The sequence below is a fragment of the Bidens hawaiensis genome, unplaced genomic scaffold (genome assembly GCF_021521415.1).
Source record: "Bidens hawaiensis isolate Kalapana, Puna unplaced genomic scaffold, B.hawaiensis_p1.1 tig00001143_1, whole genome shotgun sequence".
In the NCBI taxonomy this organism is placed as follows: Eukaryota; Viridiplantae; Streptophyta; class Magnoliopsida; order Asterales; family Asteraceae; genus Bidens; species Bidens hawaiensis.
Genome location: NW_027491065.1, coordinates 829613 through 849105, shown reverse-complemented (window position 1 = coordinate 849105; position 19493 = coordinate 829613). Strand labels below are relative to the sequence as shown.

The 19493-nt window shown below is 33.9% G+C and overlaps 1 protein-coding gene across 1 annotated transcript; it reads left to right on the top strand.

Annotated features, from left to right (window-relative positions):
- Positions 1–5615: 5615 nt before the first annotated feature.
- LOC143560721 (reticulon-like protein B2) lies at positions 5616–19379 on the top strand. Its single transcript, XM_077048965.1, has 5 exons — positions 5616–5736; positions 17424–17604; positions 18362–18503; positions 18594–18663; positions 19234–19379. Exons 1-5 carry the CDS (start codon positions 5616–5618, stop codon positions 19377–19379), a joined length of 660 nt encoding a protein of 219 aa, XP_076905080.1.
- Positions 19380–19493: the final 114 nt, after the last annotated feature.

The window sequence follows — 19493 nt, the reverse complement described above, 5'->3', positions numbered from 1 at the left end:
AAGATTCTGCTTCTGATTCATCAGAAGTATTACTAGAATCTATGATAATCTTTTCTAAAGTTTCTCTAAGATTATCATCTTTTATTTCATTCAATTTTTTCTTCACCCAGCAGGTTGCTGCTTTATGACCTGGACGGCCACATTTTCTGCAAATTATAAAAGATTTTTTATAAAATTTTTCAAAGGGTTTAATTTCCCTTTTCTTATCTCTAAAATATTTTCTTCATATATATTATTCAATGATGACAGTTAAGTATGGGTAAAACATCCATATGGCCTATTCATATATATATTTTTTATTATAGTTATTATATATAATTACAATATTTATATATCTTTACATACATAATATTATATCTATTATTGTAATAAAACAAGATTTTTCTACAGCTGTCATTCTCACAATAGCCCTCGCTTTTATTTCCACTTATTATTATACTAACACATGGCTTCACCACAATGGAGAATTCGACTGACAGTTGAATTGAGTATTACGGTTTTAAGCTTTTAGCAATTACGTAACCCTCCAACTCCCCCTTCTTCCCACTCCCACCCCATCCCAGTATCTTCCCACAACCTGCAATCAATGTTTTCAGACCTGGCCCGGCCGGTCGGACCTTATTTGCTAGGGTTGCTTGCGCCGCCATCGGCTTTTGTGATGAGGCCTCGCTTTTCTTGATAGGGTTTCCATTTCTATTTGTCGCTGTCTTGATGGCCATTAAGATCTTTTCCGGTATCTACATTCGTTCATACAACCTGATTTTTGAAATCAATGCAATCGATTCGTACGTAGTTTCTAAATTTATATCTATTGTTGTGGATTTGTTCGTTAACCACTTACTGAAACCCTAATTTTGTTCATGGTTTGCTTTGTAACTGCAAAGACATAGTTTTATGATTAGGATAATTGATTATTCAATACTGAACCAATTTTGGATTGTTTCTAAACTCTGAACCTTAACAATAACTAGAGTAGTAAACTGAAAAGTTGTAAGTATTTAGGATCCATAACAAACTTTTTGTTAGCTTTAGGGTGATGAAGCATACATCATATAAACAAACTGAAAAGTTGTTTCATGTCAACTTTGGCTTCACTTCACTTTCGCCTGATTTTATTTTTATTTTTATTTTTATTCACATCTCTGTTGTTCTAAAAAATCAAAAAGTCTACTATATCTACTATACGTAGTATCAATTGAGCATGTGCATTCTTTTGATTGTGAGATATGCTAACTTTGAATAGCAATGACATTTGTCTATGATATTGAGCACAGGTTTCTTTCATTTTCAAATAGAGAAATCAATACATGACCTCAAGTTACAAATAAAGATGATCAACTTTTTCAAGAAACAAGTTAAACATTCTATAATTCATTTTAAATTTCATGTTTACTTTCGTCTTTAATGTTCAAAGTTGACCATGCCATTGTGTTGCCAACGGGTTTGATGTTGAACACAGGATTATTTTCATTTTGGAAAATATGAAGTGAAAAAATCAAAGAAGTTATAGTCAATCTAAATCCCTACTGCTAAAGTTGATGTAATGGAGTTGGATCTTAGCTCTTTGGCAACCGCAAGGAAATTTGTAGCTGAATTCGTTTCTTCAAATCTTCCTTTAAATATTCTGATGTAAGAAAGTAAGAAACAATATATGATTATGATAATTATTGTGATGAGTTAAGTGCCATTTTAGTACCTGTGGTTTGTCCAACTACGCAAATTTAGTACCGTTTTTAAATTTATTGCAAATGACTACCTCACTTTTCTAAAACTTGCAATTTAAGTACTTTTTTTATAACCCTGTCTATTTTGTCCGTTAAGTCAAGGCCAAATTAGTAATTTCGATTATTTTATTTATTATCTCTTTTGAATTAAATGTCATTTTCATACCTGTAGTTTGCTCAATTATACAACTTTAGTACCTTTTTTTTAATTTATTGTAACTGGATACTTTGATTAGTTTTTGATAGATAGACAAACCAAAAGAGACATTACATATTACGTATTGCAATTAAAAGGTAATTAAAATACATGATAAAATACGAAAAACAACCATGAAATGTATAACATATGTTTTAGCCTTTTGTTCTTGATTGCCAATTTACTTCCAGTAGCTCAAGATCCGAGTTCATCTTAGCCATTTTTCTTGCATATTTTTATGTGCATTGATTTTTTTTCGAAAGTTTAGGCATGATAATAGTAGCTCTTTAACACATCGGATAATCAAGCCAAATAACAATAACACAACTTCACACCTCTTAGTCTAACATCAATTGAACTTGTGGATGAACGACGGTTGACGAATCACAAAGGCAAAACACCATATCATAATTCATTGAACTTGAAGATGAATAACGGTTAAGGTTTGAAGGATCAATGAGCGCGACCGGGGGGGTTATTTTCTTCATTTAGGGTTAAAGATGATTTATTAATTGTAATATGTAATATCTCTTTTGGTTTGTTTATATATCCAAAGCTAATCAAAGTATCCAGTTACAAAAATTTCAAAAAAATGTACCAAAGTTACATAATTGAACAAACCATAGGTACAAAAATGGCACGTAGCTCAGAAGAGAAAATAAATAAATAAAATAATCGAAATTACTAATTTGCCCCTGACTTAACGGACAAAATAGACAGGGTTAGAAAAAAGTACTAAAATTGCAAGTTTTAGAAAAGTGAGGTAGTCGTTTGCAATAAATTCAAAAACGGTGCTAAAGCTGCGTAATTGGACAAAACACGGGTACTAAAATGACACTTAACTCTTATTGTGATTATTATATTATAATTGTTTTGTATTGTTGGAAGCAATAACGCAGGGATTATGGCCTCACCATTCATGCTTTTAAATGACGATATTAAACCACAATTTGCGACGAACCATTTGGATTCTGTCGACACAGCTTTTAGTCGAGACCATGAAGCGGAGGTCACATTAACGGAATAAGGAAGGAAGAATACTCTACAAAGGAATTTATTTTGACCAGTTGAACAATGAATCAAGGCATGCTATAATATTAATTAATCATATCTTTTTTTTATTAGTCAATATATAAACAATTTGAAGTACGCATAAGCAAATTCTGTTATGCAGTTACACCCGGTGCACGTACGAACAGTCAAACTCAAAGCTTGCCAACATACTGCATGCTAAAGAATTAACAAAACACTTCAAGGTGAAACTTGTGATGCTTAAGCTTTAATGATTTAATTATTTATTAATTAAGTGTGAAACACATTTTCGTATCCAAATCAAGAAAATGGAGTGGAATACAACTGCAAAAACGCTTCTTATGGGGTCTGCTGCAACTAATCTTCTACGTTACCACAATCTAACTAATATATTAAAGCATCATAATTTTGTCCACATGTCCTTCATCTAGGTTGTTCACATAGGCTTCCATGTCATCAACATTCCATAAATCTAATTTCCACATATTCACAATAAAATTTTAATCAATGATATTTACTTTTATATTTTTGTAACTTATTAATGTAATTATGATATTAATTATTCTGATTATTGTTAAAATTAAAAAACTTATTAAATTTACTAGGTTTAAATTGTTCATCGTTTCTTCTTTAAAAGACGCATGCTTCGTTCAAAATTTTTTTGTTTGTAACCAGATTCTTCGCCTCATCTATAACCGACATTTTTTTGTTTCAAAAGGTTTTTGAACAAAAACTCTACACGGGTGAAAATATAAGTTTAAACCTGGTATGTATTTTTAAGCTTAGTTTTCAAATAATATTACAAAATCTGTTACTAATGTGTTTTTTTATTTTTTTCAAGTATAATGGTTCATTTATGTTATATTATTCCTTATTTACTGAATTATTTATTTATAATGTATTTTCTTTTTATGTTATAGACATAGTTTAACATCTTTTGTAATATCTGCTTGTAAAAAACTTATGTCAAATATTTGGGTTGATTGAATAAGTTTTTTATATTTTATATTGTTTCTTGATATATTTTCCACCCGTGTGTAACACGGGTTATTATCCTAGTATAGTTAATATGGTAAAATTCAAACCCTTTAAAGATATTAGTTCTACATCATTTTGTACAATCTTTTGTTCAAAGTGTTGTTTTGCTTTTTATTCAGGTGTGGTTGAATGGGTTTGGAAATACTTTTTGAAAAACATTCTACATGTTAGATAAAATCCTTAACCACTATAATCTATTTGTTATGTTTTATTTTTGGTAGAAGGACATTGCCCTTGGTAAAACATATTAAAAAAACTCAAAAAGTGATTACAAACAAGTACACCTCCCCCTTTCTGGACATAAAACCATGGAAGGAAAGAGGCCACAAAACAGAACAAGCCAAACTAAAACAAACCAAATGGAAAGAACAAACATACAAAACCTAAAGTTTAAGTTTCCTCTCTTTGTTGCCCTTTCTTTTTATGCTTGTTCTTCTTCAAGTATACCGAGTTTACCAAAAGCATACTTTTGCCTTAAGCAAAATTAGTTCAAAACCGTAAAACAACCAACTAAACCAAACCATAAAACCGGCAAAACCGTTCCAACCGATGAAAAAAAATTTAGTGAAAGCAATGAAGAATCAATGTTCACAAGAAAAGTGGTGTCTTATTAACAATATAGTCTTAAAATAATAATAAATAATCAAGTAATCTTACAAACAAAAATAGTGTATACAAATTAAAAATTAAACAATTAATACCCATTAGGTCATGCCATATATTTTTACATATTTCCCCTTCCTAACCTTTGAAATTACATATTTCCCTAAAATACAAATTTTTAATGCAAAATATACTGCCCCGATATTTAAAAATGAAAAAAATGTGATAATAAATGTTTTCACATTCATTAAATTTTGATATTCAACTCGCGTAGTACACGGGTTTATAACCGAGTTGTAACAATAAAACAAAATTTAGTAGTTTATTATTATTACTAGGATGTAGCCCGTGTAATACACAGGTGGTCAAAAAATAAAAAATAAAAAATAAAAAATTAAATTTAATAATATACGTAATAGCATACATTGCCGTCTCAAAAGCATATTAAAATATATTTATATGTCTAAAAATATGTTTAATATAACATATTTTTATCTTGTGGATTCATAAAAATATACCTTATGGAAGAATGATTTTGTTTTAATAATATAAATAAAAAGATTAAAATTAAATAGCGTATTAAGTGTAAATTATAATTTTGAAAATTATTGAGGTGGAATCTTATGTAAATAGCTTAACTAAAGGCCATGTGGAAACCATGTTGCTTTAATATAATAGTTAGATTAGATTATTATTATTATTATTATTATTATTTTGTTTTAATTTGGGGGCTTTTTGTTTATCAAAGCAAGGTTTGAGGGACCAAATATAAATAAATCTAACTCCGTATCAACTGGTTACGTTTATGGTTTAACATGCGTCGTATTATTATTATGAGGTTAGCTTCCCCATTTTGCTCTGTCGAATTTCCCCGTTGACAAATTTCTGTGCAAATCAAATTTTCTAGATTGAATAATTGAATACAGTAAGAACATTTTGTGTAGATTATTTTTTCCTACTTATTTAATTTGCATTATTATTTTTTTAATGCATGCGTAACGATGGTCATGATTTAGGTAAATATGGGAGATCCGGCCGTCCAAGATAACAAAGCTGTGGCTGCAGTGGAACAGTCGGTTTCAGGACGTCGACATCTCTTTGGTCGCTGGAAACCTCTCCACGATGCCCTTGGTTCCGGCAAAAGTAAATCTCTTTAATATGTTTTTCATTCTTGATTAAATTGTATTTGTTCATAGCTAATGTGATCTGATCCCGTTGCATGCTAGTAAGATATATCAATTTGTTGTCCATGCCAAATATTTGTATAATTAGAAATGTGTGGTTAGTACGCTAAACAAACCTAAGGAAATTTCGTTTATGTTCGCTAAATTAATAAATGAATTAACACAAACAAAACCCTTTATTCGCTTAATTAAATATACTGATATGATCATATTAACACATGCCTCATTTGTTCATTCATGTTGTTTTAGAATATTAAACTAGCATAACACGAACAAGTTTATTTTTTTAACAAATGAGTAAGAACGAGAAAATATGTTCGAGTCATTTCTGAACAAGTAGATATGAAGTTCTCTTTTTATGTGTTCAATGGTGATGTGGTTTTTTTCAATGTATTCCCTTGTGAAATGATAACCGGTGTCAATATGTTTGCTTCTTACATTAAACACCGAGTTTATTCATTAACGTGATAGCTGATATGTTGTCAACGTACAAGGTGATCTTTTCTTTCTTCCAACCGGTCAGTTAAATGAGTAGTCTTTTTGGCCATAAGGGTTGATATATATATATATGTGTGTGTGTGTGTGTGTTTGTTGCAGTTGTGTCGCACAATGCTTGATATCAAGTAGAAACAATTCCTTGCTCATGTTTTTTCATTCGATAAATTTGTCGTACCATAACTTGATTGATTATGATTCAGAAGGCTTGCAGAAACTGGTTCTATTTTGGTTCGAAACTATAACTGGTTTTTGCTATATGTCCTCGATAACAATCAGACTCTAGAAAGCAACTTGTATGCATTTCTCACATTTTTTGATCTTTACAGAAAAATTAGATAAACATCTGTTGTGCTTATTACTCTTGGTTTGTGACTATTTTACCCCTAACACGATTTTTTTTTTGGGCAAATTAGGCCAAAATCCGGTCATTTGCATTTGCTTGTGTGTTGGTTAGTAAAAAAATATATGTTATTTGTTGTTAAAGAGAAAATTTTGATTCTTTTTTATAAAGGTTAAGTTTAATTACTTGAAATCTTATTGTACTTTATGTATAAGGTTTACTCTTAAGTGGTGATCATGCCAGAAACACCAAAAGATAATAATGGTGTTGTGACTTATAGAGAGTCGTTTCTATCCTTTTCGAATTTTTAATGCCCTATGTTAAAATCTACTAAATGTACAATGTGGGCAATTCGAAGGAAAATCATGCTAGATGCAAACGGTCTTTAGGGAGATGATAGAACCCACTATAGAAATAAATGCAGATGTCAAGAAAAACAAGTGTGCAATTGCTTGTTTGTTTCAAACTCTACCCGAAGATCCACTTCTGCAAGTGGTAGATTGGAAAATTGCAAGATAAGTGTGAGATACATTAAAAACAACATTGGTTCTACAAATGGGCAACAAGCACGTTTACAAAGCATCAAGTCTAAGTTTGACAAACTACAAATGAAAGAAGATGAGTCTGTTAATTCTTTCACATCAAGACTAGCAAATGTTGTTAGTAAATCAACTAGTTGTGGTGCAAAGATTGATCAACCCACACTAGATTTATACATAGAACTGCTTCAATTGAGTAATTCACTAATCTAGACAAAGTAACTCTAGATGCACTATTTGTAGCAGAATTAAAACTGTGAAGAAAGGATTAAGTCTAGAAGAGAAGATTTAAGTGATGCTCAAGAGAAATTATTTTTCACGCGATATGACAAAAAAGAAAGTCATAGGAAACGTTTTGGAAACCAGGGACCAAAAAGGTTTTATGATAGAACCCCTAAACTTAAACAAGAAATTAAAGGATAGTTGACCCGATTCGAGATGGGCTAGTATCCGGTTAGCCGATTCGAGATGGCAATTCTCCAAATACAAGGTTAACAAACCCTAATATTTTTAATATATAAAATATGGATATCATGTAAACTAGAACACAAACATATAAATAAGCCTAATTGTAGTAGTAAATGTTGCGGTTATTTGGACTCTTCAGCATTCCCAACCCTTTAGTCTCCTTTGGACCCTTCAACTTATGACGGGTTCATATCAATACATCCCGCCGGGTAAAACGACTTGTCCTCAAGTCGACAACCTGATGTTTGTTGACCATTGTGCCAAGCGATAAGCCATTCAATCATGGGCTGCCCCTCTACATGAACCAAATGATGTGTCAATTCCCCAACATTTTGTGATAGGCGTATGAGCTACAGGTATGGTGCTCAACTGGCCTACACCCACCAAACTTGTATCACAGAGATTAGATGGGATCTCGAGGCTGTTTTCTGGATAGCACCCCATTATTACAACCAATACTTTATGATTATTATTATATTTTGGAGAAGGCATTTTCGCCAACTGCTCCACACCAAAAACAGTCTCGGATCCCGCGTATTTATCACTAGATCTGACCCACTTCAACTTTTCCTTGCACATGACTTCTTGTACGTCACTTTTTCCTTGAATTTCTCCAGCCCGTATCTCATCAGTTACTATAGAATCATAGATCTCGGGAACTCCTAAAACTCCAGACATAGAACTCAGAACTGTCGACCTCCTTGACCCGATTTGTCAATGGACCTTGAGGAACATCCGCAGGCTTATTGTCATCTCTGATATCACCAACATGTGGTTGAATTTCATAATCACCACTTTCATTGTTACACCTGACAGGTGTTCCATATAACAAAGTCTTGAGCATTTCCACATCATCATTCAAGGATACCAGGATGTCTAATTGAACTTCAATGGCCTCCAAATGAGTAGTGAAAACATCATTCTGTATAGGTGATGGTGCGTGACTTTTACCGTGGGTCAGATGAGAGGATCTCCAGGTATTCCAAATCATCTTCTATTTGATTTCCCAGCAATGGAACCAAATGATAGAACCCTAAACTTAAACAAGAAATTAAAGGATAGTTGACCCGATTCGAGATGGGCTAGTCTCCGGTTAGCCGACTCGAGATGGAAATTCTCCAAATACAAGGTTAACAAACCCTAATATTTTTAATATATAAAATATGGATGTCATGTAAACTAGAACACAAACATATAAATAAGCCTAATTGTAGTAGTAAATGTTGCAGTTATTTGGACTCTTCGGCATTCCCAACCCTTTAGTCTCCCTTAGACCCTTCAACTTATGACGGGTTCATATCATTTTAATTCGTCATGAAGGAATTGGCGTGATGACAAGGGAAAACAAGATGATAAGGATGAAAAGTCCTCTCAAACTTCCCATCACAATAAACCTAAGAAAATTCATAAAGATGTGAATAAGATTAAATGCTATATGTGTAAAAGGCCTCGTTACGCCACGACATGTCCTTAGAATGAACAAGAACATGAACAATCGAATTTAGTGGACGGGATGATGAGCCAACTTTGTTAATGGACGTTCTAAGTGAACAAGATACTGATCAAGAAACTTTACTAAACGAAAAGGAAATTCAGTCTAACATACTTATGACCACCAATGAGAGTCTATGGTTGTAACACCCCAACCCAGAACAGGCTGACGTGTCACTATTACAGATATCATAAACCAACACAATCTATTTAAAAGGAATAAAAATAATCCAAGTGCAACCAACAAGTTAAAACCTAACCGAAAGAAAATCCTAAGTCCAATTTATTAAATGTGAAAATAAATAAAAGTCTTTATTCTTGAGCTTCATTTTACTCTTATCCCTGATTTCCCTGATTTCCCGGATTACCTGTTAACAAATAAGACAAACAAAAACACGAAAATGCGGCTGAGCCAAAAATCTGCCCAGTAACGGAAAGAACAATAGTACATGCTAAGACGGAAATGTGTAAAGCAAAATGAATACAGACCTGTAACTGAAACTAAAACTGTTGCGAATATAAATTCGCGTTTAATACCAAAATATAACCAGCTACTAGATCAGAACAAAATCAAAGTATACCAAACGTATCCAGAAGCACCTATCAAGTAGACCGAAAATATAACCAGATATTTATAATTACTAAACTACACGACCGTGATGTAATAATAAATAGGTCGTGTAAATACGGAAGCACCCAGAGCCTAAACAGAGGGGTACACAGCTAGCTAGTCCATGCACCAAGGAGACGGTGTGGGTGGCGTGCACACATTATTCCATCTCAAACAGAAGTCAGGAGTCGGAGCTAAGATCGATCTATACGCCTCTAAGTGGCCAAGGTACTTCATAAGTATAGTCAGAGACGCCGTGAACTTTGATTACGCACTGTCACGACAAGTGTCATGTCATTGACGCCCCAAATGACAAGTCAGAAATGCTCGGGTAACAGAGTACTGAGCTAAAACCAGATAATTAAAAATATTCAAATAGAAACATGCAACAAAGAGTACAAAATATATAATTATTGTATGCGACAAAAATATATTATATAAACTAACTGAACTCAAAAGTTACTGAGGCATACGAAAATCCGTACTACAAAGTAACGGACTAGAGTAAATACTATGAGTAAGCAAAAACAGAATCCGCACTACGAAGTAACGGAATATATAATACTAAGAGTACACGAAAACAGATTCCGTACCTTAATTAATAAGTAGAAGTAAACAAGTTGGCTCGTCTTCAATAATTATTAGAACCTACGTTTTATTTACATTTTATTTTAGATATACTCACGTAATTACGATGGATGATTCGTTGATTTTTCCCGGGAGGACACTTTAAGAATCCCTAAAAATGTGTGTAGTAATATGCTCGTTTTGGTGGCTATTTAAAATCATTAAGCTTCCAAAATAAGTACTAATATGTAAATTTCGAATTTTAAATCCCCACTTCATTATAAGAGAATGTTATGAAATAAAGCAGCTGATCTGAAATATTATTTACCTATAATCACAAAACCTTTCACAATTTAATTTATTATTTTAAATTTCTAAATTTTCAGATTGATTTTTTTTTAAGTGATACGTAGTGGCTGTAAAGCCACTCATATTTATATTATTATGGTGCTTTATTTAACTTTAGCCAATATGCACTAACATGCACATGAATACAGAACACACCGAAACTCTTGTCCTCCTTTAATGACATGCATGCATTATAAATACCAAGTTTCAAATAGAGTTTCTAATTAAACAACGTTATCCATCACTGGAACGAATCAACGATCACTTCCGAACGACTTAATTAGGTGTACGAACCAGAAAAAAAAAAAAGAGCGGGCATCACCTTAGTTATCGAAACAAGTCGGTGACGTATGTAAATGTGACAACGACCTAATCGGTTTCTCACAACAAAATGGATCGGATGCGGAACTTGAACGGTGGTGGTACGTAATGCGTGACGGCGACTGTATGACATTGGAATGAATTAATAAACTTGAAATTCACATAATTGAATAGAAAGGAAATCGGGATCAATTTTTGATACCTTACTCGAAGAGGAAAACGGCGGTCAGTTCCTGAGGGAAAAACAGAAACTAGTGGCAGTGCACGGCGTATGTCACCGGAACTGTGATTGAATTAAAATTAATAACCGACATCGGATTTTTAACCAACAGTACCATGAGCTAATTTATGACAAGAGATCCAAAAGATTTTGGAGTTTACCTAAATGCAAAACTAACGAAGACGTCAGCGGCGTCTGACTTGTAGCGGTCGTTGGTGGTACAATGGCTACAGATAATCTTTGTAGTGAGGCTAATTTAGGGTAGTGGTGTGAGGCGATGGTTTTCTTGGCGGCTTAACTGATCCAGCAGAGCACTGGTGGTGGCATCAATGAATGGGGTTGTGTAGTTGTTATGAGCAAGGAGGGTTTTTAAAGGAATATATATTGCCGATTAGAATTAGAATTAAAGGGTTCGTCATCCAGATTTTTAGACTAGTTTGTTGAAACAATATAGACTTAGCAATGAACAAAAGATTTGGTCAAGGTATTCAAATTAATTTGGCATGAAATCAGTTAAAACACGTGCTGATAGAATATCAGATTATATCCATATTTCTATATGACTTGCCTTATTAAATTATTAATTTCTTCCTCATAGGAGTTTCTAACTGAAATATAAAATGTCAAAATGTAAATATAGACATTTGTATACGATTTCTACAAATCTAGAGTTATTATATTATTATAATTATTATCTGAAGGATTTCGGGTTATTATAATGGTAATGGGGCAATGGTTATGTTAAGATGTCTACTCTTTGAAGTTCTCCAGTTATGTATTAAGCAGGGATGTAATTGTTTTCAACGCATTCCCTTATGAAATCATAACGGGTGTCAATATGTTTTCATTAACGCGATAACTTGTATGTTGTCAACATACAAGGTGATCTTTTCTTCCTTCCAACCGGTTAGTTCACTGAATAGTTAATCAATTGTATGCTTATTTGTTCAGTTTCTTCTCAGCCTCAAATATCAATTGCAATTCAATCAGTATGTATGTCTGGTGTATGTTCTTATAGATCATGAAACCACAATCAAACAAAAAGAAGACGATCTTGGAGATATCACTTTCTAAGAGTGGTATCACAGCATAGGCAAAGAGGAAGCGATTATGCGATTGTAATGCTAATAAAGGAAAATTTAAATTTCAAAGTTTTTCCCTAGGCATCGAACGTCGATGTTCAGCCAATGATTTGAAACCAAATTTTGGAAATAAAGTAATCACGTGCCTGGCAAAATTAAGGTTGGATTCAAACCAAAGGAAGACATGAAAAAGAAGCAAAACAATGACTCTGGAAAACTGAAGTTCATGGCAACTCCTAAGGCAATCGCCAAGAAAAAGGCCTTTAAGTGAAACTTTAATCGCAGCCAGGCCTGCAGAAAAGAGCGATTCGGATGTCAAGCAAATGAAAAATGTACGATGTTTTAAATGCCGTACCATGGTTACATGGCAGTCAATTGCCCAAGTAAATACAAAAAAAACCCCTCTTATGAAAAGTCAGTCTTAATAATTTTCTGGTTAAGGGACTGAATATGGAAATTGGGACAAGATGTGGGTTGTTGATGTTTCGTTTAGAAAAACACATGACGTGTGATGAATCCATGTTCAAAAGGCTAGAAATTTGTTTGTTTCTCTAGAGAAACAAGAACCAAAGAGAATTATATCTTGTTCTCCTGTGGAATAGGTGTGGTTGAGATCATTATGAATGGAAAGACATGAATAATACCAAGTGTTAAATTCGGACTAGCCTTATAAGAAAAATGTGTTGAGTTTAACACAACTAGATGATCAAGGCTATGATGTAACACTCAAGGGAGGTGTGAGTTACGTAGACGGCATGTTTGACAAAGTGGTAAATTCTTGTGATGATGAAGAAAGCAATTATGTTAATCTTGAAAATGTTACACTAGTATTATTTTGACGCTTTGGAAGATCAAACCCTACTTGAAATTGAAACAAAGAAAGGAAAATTAGAATCCTATCTTAAGGGTTATTATGATTCCAAAGATACTTTTGGTTCTTGAAGAAGGTCGAGGATGTTAAACCAAACTCATCAACTCAAGAGGTTTAGGTCACATTCATGGATACCTTACACATACCAGGTTATGTGATGAAATGAAAAGAGTCCCTAAGAGAGGAATTATGGTTCTACAAAGAAGATTGTGAAATTGGATTACTCGACTTATATTTATATATTGAAGAAGACGGATGGTATAAGCAAGCATCAAAGAACATCCAGTGGTCCAAAATAGCCACAAAATTGGGTTTGCAAGAAACTTGTGGCACAAATCTAATGGTTATCTATATGGGTTACTTGGATCTATTAGTAGCAGAGACTAGGTTTGGGTCGCATTTTTCTTGAGTGTTACATCATAACCTTGATCATTTAGTTGTGTTAAACTCAACAAGTTTTTCTTTTAAGGCTGGTACGAATTTGACACTTGGTATTTATTCTTGTTCTTCCATTCATAAAGATCTCAACCTCTCCTATTCTGCGAGAGAACAAGATCTCATGTTCTTTGGCTCTTGTTTCTACAGAGACATTATGCGTTTCTTAAACGAAAGATCAACAACGCCCACATCTTGTCCCAACTTCTATATTCAGTTCCCTTGACCAGATAATCATTGGGACAAGATTTTTTTGTAAGAGGGGTTTTATTTGTACTTACTTGGGCAATTGGTAGCCATGTATGTAGGACCTAGAAGACACGATTCAACCAACAATCAAGAACATAACAAAGAAGAAGAAGAAGAAGAAGAAGAAGAAGAAGAAGAAGAAGAAGAAGGGATTAACCTGAAACACACTTTATTGATCGAACAAAACACGATCTTTATTATATGAACAATGTTGTTACTATTAACGTTTTGAATATGAAACCAGAAATTGTACAACTACAATGAGAAATATATATACAATATAATGACTAATATCTAGGGATATTATTAAATTATATGCAAGCTAATTGTGTGGAGACAATCACTCCAACATATTGACCAAGCATGATTTACTCTTTCATAATCAATTGATTTGATCACATTCCTTGATATGCTCCCGCAAGATAGAGACCACAGGATAAGTCCAATCTTGGATAAAAGTGGAAGATATATTATGGTATTTAAGAAATAAAAGAAGATAAAGTTGAAGATGTAAATGGAGATAAAGAAAAAATAAGATATATATATATATATATATATATGGAGGGTGAATGAAACAGAAGATAATAAATAAAAGGTAGCAGAAGATGATGGTTGTGGCGGTGATAGGATAATAGGTTTTGCAAAACCTAACTGATATAGACAGAGAAGTAGTTGTGTTTGAAGGAGTAATCATTGCAATGGTGATGTAGGTAGATGTGTTTTTTTTTAAAGGGATTTCATTAGAGATGATGGGATCATAGTGCCCGGAAAAGAAATATATAGAGGTGATCGGAAAAGAAATTTAGGGGTGGCGGACGGTGGTTTGCAGGCTACTATGATCAAAAGTTTTCTCGTTGGAGATATGAGTTGTGATACCATATTAACGTTTTGAATATATTATGAAACCACAAATTGTACAATTACAATAAGAAATATAAATACAATACAATGATTAATATCTAGGGATACTATTAGAAATAAATTATATGCAAGCTAATTGTGTGGAGACAATCACTCCAACATATTGACCAAACATGATTTGCTCTTTCATAATCAATTGATTTGATCACATTCCTTGATAGTTTACAAGACACTTACATCGAACATCTATTTATAGGCATCATCATGGTGGTTAATTAACCATCTTTGACGGTTATAACTACCACGACGGTTGTATAACTACATGATAGTTATATAACTAACTTTATAAACACCAATGACTGCCTAATATTTACATCAAGACCCCCTAACTTACAAATGTTGCATGAAGCACCCTAAACTATACTTTATACTAATTACAAAATTGCTCCGCAACATTTTATCAAACTTAATCACACAATTAAGGCCAACATTCACCCTCTAATTATTGGTCCAAGTTTGAGTCTTCTTCACTTGGTCTTGCTCTATCTTTTCTTGTATTTCTCGTATTTTAATGGTTCTATTTCTGTAAATGGCCTTCCTTCTCACTCTTCGCTTTCCTTGCGAACACCTTGTGCAACCCTCTACCAAAACGCTTTCTAATCGGATTCCCTTCAGCCTCATGCTGAACTTCAATTCTCCCTAGTTAGATTGCATGTGGAAGTGCTACTGCCTTAATTAACGACCGAACGCCACTCGGTCACCCCCGAACCATTGTCTTCCTGTGTTTCTAATACCTTTGGATTCAAACAGCCCTTTGGACACCTCTTGTGCGGTTAGGACAAAACACCGAGATTCCAACCACCCTTAATGTTGATATATTTCACAAACCTGATGCACATCAATACATGCAGCCTCCTGTCGCTTTTGAGGTTACCACACTGTTGTTGTTTCCTGACCGCCATCAATGACCACCGAGTAAGCCTCTCCCTACCCTGATTCGGTTCCAACGAACAAACCTATGTCGTTCTCATTGCCGCTGCATATTTTTCTTCAGATCACACCGCAGCCTCCACAACAAGTCACACCCGACTCGTTAAAACTTGAAAAGATTATAACTGTCACCGAACTATCACAACTATCCCATTCTTCTTTATTGTTTCGCCCTAACACCAAAATTTTTTGATGTACAATACTCGCATCAAACCTCGCCACTCGGTTTTCGGTTCTTCAAGAACCCCAGTAATTGCCACTGAATTCTTGATTGATGATTGAATATAATGATCTTGATCTTTGAACCTTTTTCAACTTTTCCCAAACTAAGCATTCCGGTAACCGATCTTCCACCTTTGAACCCTAATGAGTTTTCTTCCACGGCATAGGCAACACCCTTGCCTTTCCTCGCGACCTATTCCTCCGTAATGCCCGATTCACTCCTGGATGATCCCTTATAACCATCAACCAAAGCATCCTCTGGTTGAAACCCTTTCGGTCTACCACCGAATTTCGGCCCTGTCGACTTTCTTACTCCACCGGAATTTGCACCGCTTGACATGTGGGAAACTTCATAAAACCATGTGGCTCTTATACCAATGTAGGACCCAGGAGATCACGATTCAACCAACAATCAAGAAGAAGAAGAAGAAGAAGAAGAAGAAGAAGAAGAACAACAACAACAACAAGGGATTAACCCGAAACACACTTTATTGATCGAACAAGACACCATCTTTATTATATGAACAACGTTGTTACAAGACACTTACATCGAACATCTATTTATAGGCATCATCATGGCGGTTAATTAACCACCTCTGGCAGTTATAACTACCATGACGGTTATATAACTACCTGGTTTCCAAAAAACATTGTGATTACTTCGTTTCCAAAGTTTGGTTTCGAATCATTGCCTGAACATCGACGTTTGAGGCCTAGGGCGGAACTTTGAAATTTGGATTTTCCTTTGTTGGCATAACAATCGCATAATCACTTCCCCTTTCCTCGCTTGGCTTTGATACCACTGTTAGAAAGTGGTACCTCCCTGATCGTCTTCTTGTTTGATTGTGGTTTCATGATTGATAAGAACATACAACACACGTACTGCTTGAATTGCAATTGATATTTGAAGTTGAGAAGAAATAGAGCACAAAGATATATGCATACTATCCATTAACTACAAAATGTTTACAAGCGATACATATATAGAAGCTGAACCGGCATCTTGGATGCCATGCATCAATTAATGTTTGCCTGTTATAAGCAACCATTGCATGGCATCCAACCTATAGCCGTCCCATTTCTATTTGCAATAATAAGCATACAAAATACAAGTTTTAAACCCAATACTTAACATAATGTTTAAACTCAAACTAAACAAGATAGCAGCCCATTAAACGAGTTGCAGCCAAGTCCAAACTATAATGGCTTAAAATCTCACAAACTGATCCTGTTGCAAACGAAGCGAAGGAAATTTTGTTTATATGTTCGTTAAATAAATGAATATAATTAAAACCCTTTATTCATTTAATTACATGTACTAATATGATCATATGAACACGTGTCCCATTTGTTCGTTGAAGTTACTTTCTAATATTAATAACATAAACAGGCACGATGAACAAGTTTATTTTTTTAAGGAACGGATAAGAACGAGAAAATATGTTTGTTTAAGCTGGCATTATAGAAGCACACATTGTATGAGTTGATAACATGTTCGATCATAGTTTAAAGATGCTGTTATATTAATTCTCAGCTGCTGATATATTACTATGGAGACAAAAGCAGATGTCTGGTGCCATTTTTGTGTCTGCAACTGTGATATGGCTTCTGTTTGAATGGATAGACTACCATCTTCTTCCATTTTTGTGCCACTTTCTAATACTTGCTCTCGCAATATTGTTCCTGTGGTCCAATCTTTCTTCCTTTGTTAACAAGTGAGCCTTTTTTTTTACAGTTGATTTTCTTGTTGAAATTTTGGGCATGTTATCTATCTTCTTATAGGAAATGCATGCTCACCTTTTTTTGCTCAAAAAGCATAGTGCAGTAGTTAGGGGACAAGGGGTGGTCAAACTTAACATGAACACGAAACTTTAACGTGAACCTGAATCTAAGCACAACACGGATTGCACGAATATTAGAAGGTGGACAAGAACGCATTAGCCTGAAATTTTTATTTTTTTTAATTACTCTAAATTTTACAAATTTAAAACAAAAGAAAATACTAGCATGTATCAAATTACGTTTAAACTATAAAACTTGATATTTAATTTCTTTTTGAACTTTTAAATTTTACCGTAAAATGCTTAACCTGTTTAAATTACGACATATAACTAAAAAGTATACTGGCCAACCCGTGTATCCGTAAGGTTCCCGATCCTTTTAGCTAACTATGTTTGCAGGTTCAATCAAAAATTGACCTTAAACCGTTTATGCTAAACTCAAACCCTTGAATTTCGTGCTAGGTTCGTGTCATATCAGAAATTCACAGTATGTGTAATACTGCAAAAAATAATTTGAGCCGTATATCAAATAAGGTCTCATACATTTTCACGTCATTTCTCATCTTTTCGGTTTTAAAAATTGCTGATAAAGACATTCTGAAGCAAATTCTTTAACAAGTTCTAAGGATCACCAAACGTAAAACCAAGATCTTGCATGTTAATATAGTAAAATAAACATATCTGTTGTTAGGTCTCCTCCAAAGTTCCCTGACATAAGATTGTCACAAGAAATGTGTGAGTGTATTGCTGTCCTTCTGAAAGATCAGATCAATGAAGGCTGCTTGTACTTGAGGGACATGACTACAAGGAGGGACATCAAAAGTTTTTTGAGTGTATGTATCTTCCAACATTCATTAAATTCCTCACCTTAATGCAACACTTTATACTAACTTAAACTTTATATAAAAATTGTGGGAATGCAGGTGATATTCGCTTTGTGGGTGGTCTCCGTCATTGGTGGCTGGTTCAAGTTTTTGACCCTTGTGTATATCTGTGAGTTCATTTGTTTCGAAACCTAAACAGTTCAGTTTCAGTGCATATTTTTGTATCGTTTGGTTGAACTTAGGCTAGGCTGCAACTTGAAGTTAAAAGCGCTAACTTGGCTCGGCCCGTTTATCTTAATTAATGAAAAAAAAATGTTAAGCTCGAGTTTGGCTCATAACAAGCTCGGGCTAGCTCGTTTATTTTTACAACTTTGTAAACTTTTTACATATTGATATATGTGTAAAAACAAAAAAAGTTGATTTTTAACTCACACAACAAAAATTATAAGCTATAGAATAACTAACCTACATATATTAAATGTGGGTTATAGTTTAAACAAGTTAAATTTTGGTCGTCAGATTTTAACGAGGCAGCTTAACTTCTCGTTTACAAAGTAATCGATTTCAAGAAAGCTTTTAAGAGCGAGGTTCGAGCTGGGAGCTTTGAACAGCCATAATAACTCTTGAGACGACTTTTGACCCATTTAGCTATCTTTCTCTTTTTGTTAAATCATTTAGCTTAACTTAACTCATTTTGACCCGTAAAGTTAAACGACCTATTCATATGTAAATGGCTCAGTGTTTGTGGTGCTGTTGACTGCACCACTGTTGTATGAGCGGAATGAAAGTCTGGTGGATGCTTATGGCGAAAAGGCGGGTAATGAAATCATGGAGGCTCTCCAGAAACTTCCACTGCCATTTTTGAAGAACAACAAACAGCATTGAATTGATTGTTTTTTAGGATTTTGTCCGCACCTTATTTGGCTAATTAGTTGTAACTTGTAACTAAACTTTTCATGAGGTTACATTTTGATTCTAAAGGTAGAGACCTAATTTCTA

Excerpts from the sequence above, each read along its gene's own strand:
- LOC143560721 (XM_077048965.1), top strand. The coding sequence starts at position 5,616 with ATGGGAGATCCGGCCGTCCAAGATAACAAAGCTGTGGCTGCAGTGGAA. Across the intron at positions 5,737-17,423 it reads TGCCCTTGGTTCCGGCAAAA|CTGCTGATATATTACTATGG; the intron begins GTAAATCTCTTT and ends ATTAATTCTCAG. Across the intron at positions 18,504-18,593 it reads ACATCAAAAGTTTTTTGAGT|GTGATATTCGCTTTGTGGGT; the intron begins GTATGTATCTTC and ends GTGGGAATGCAG.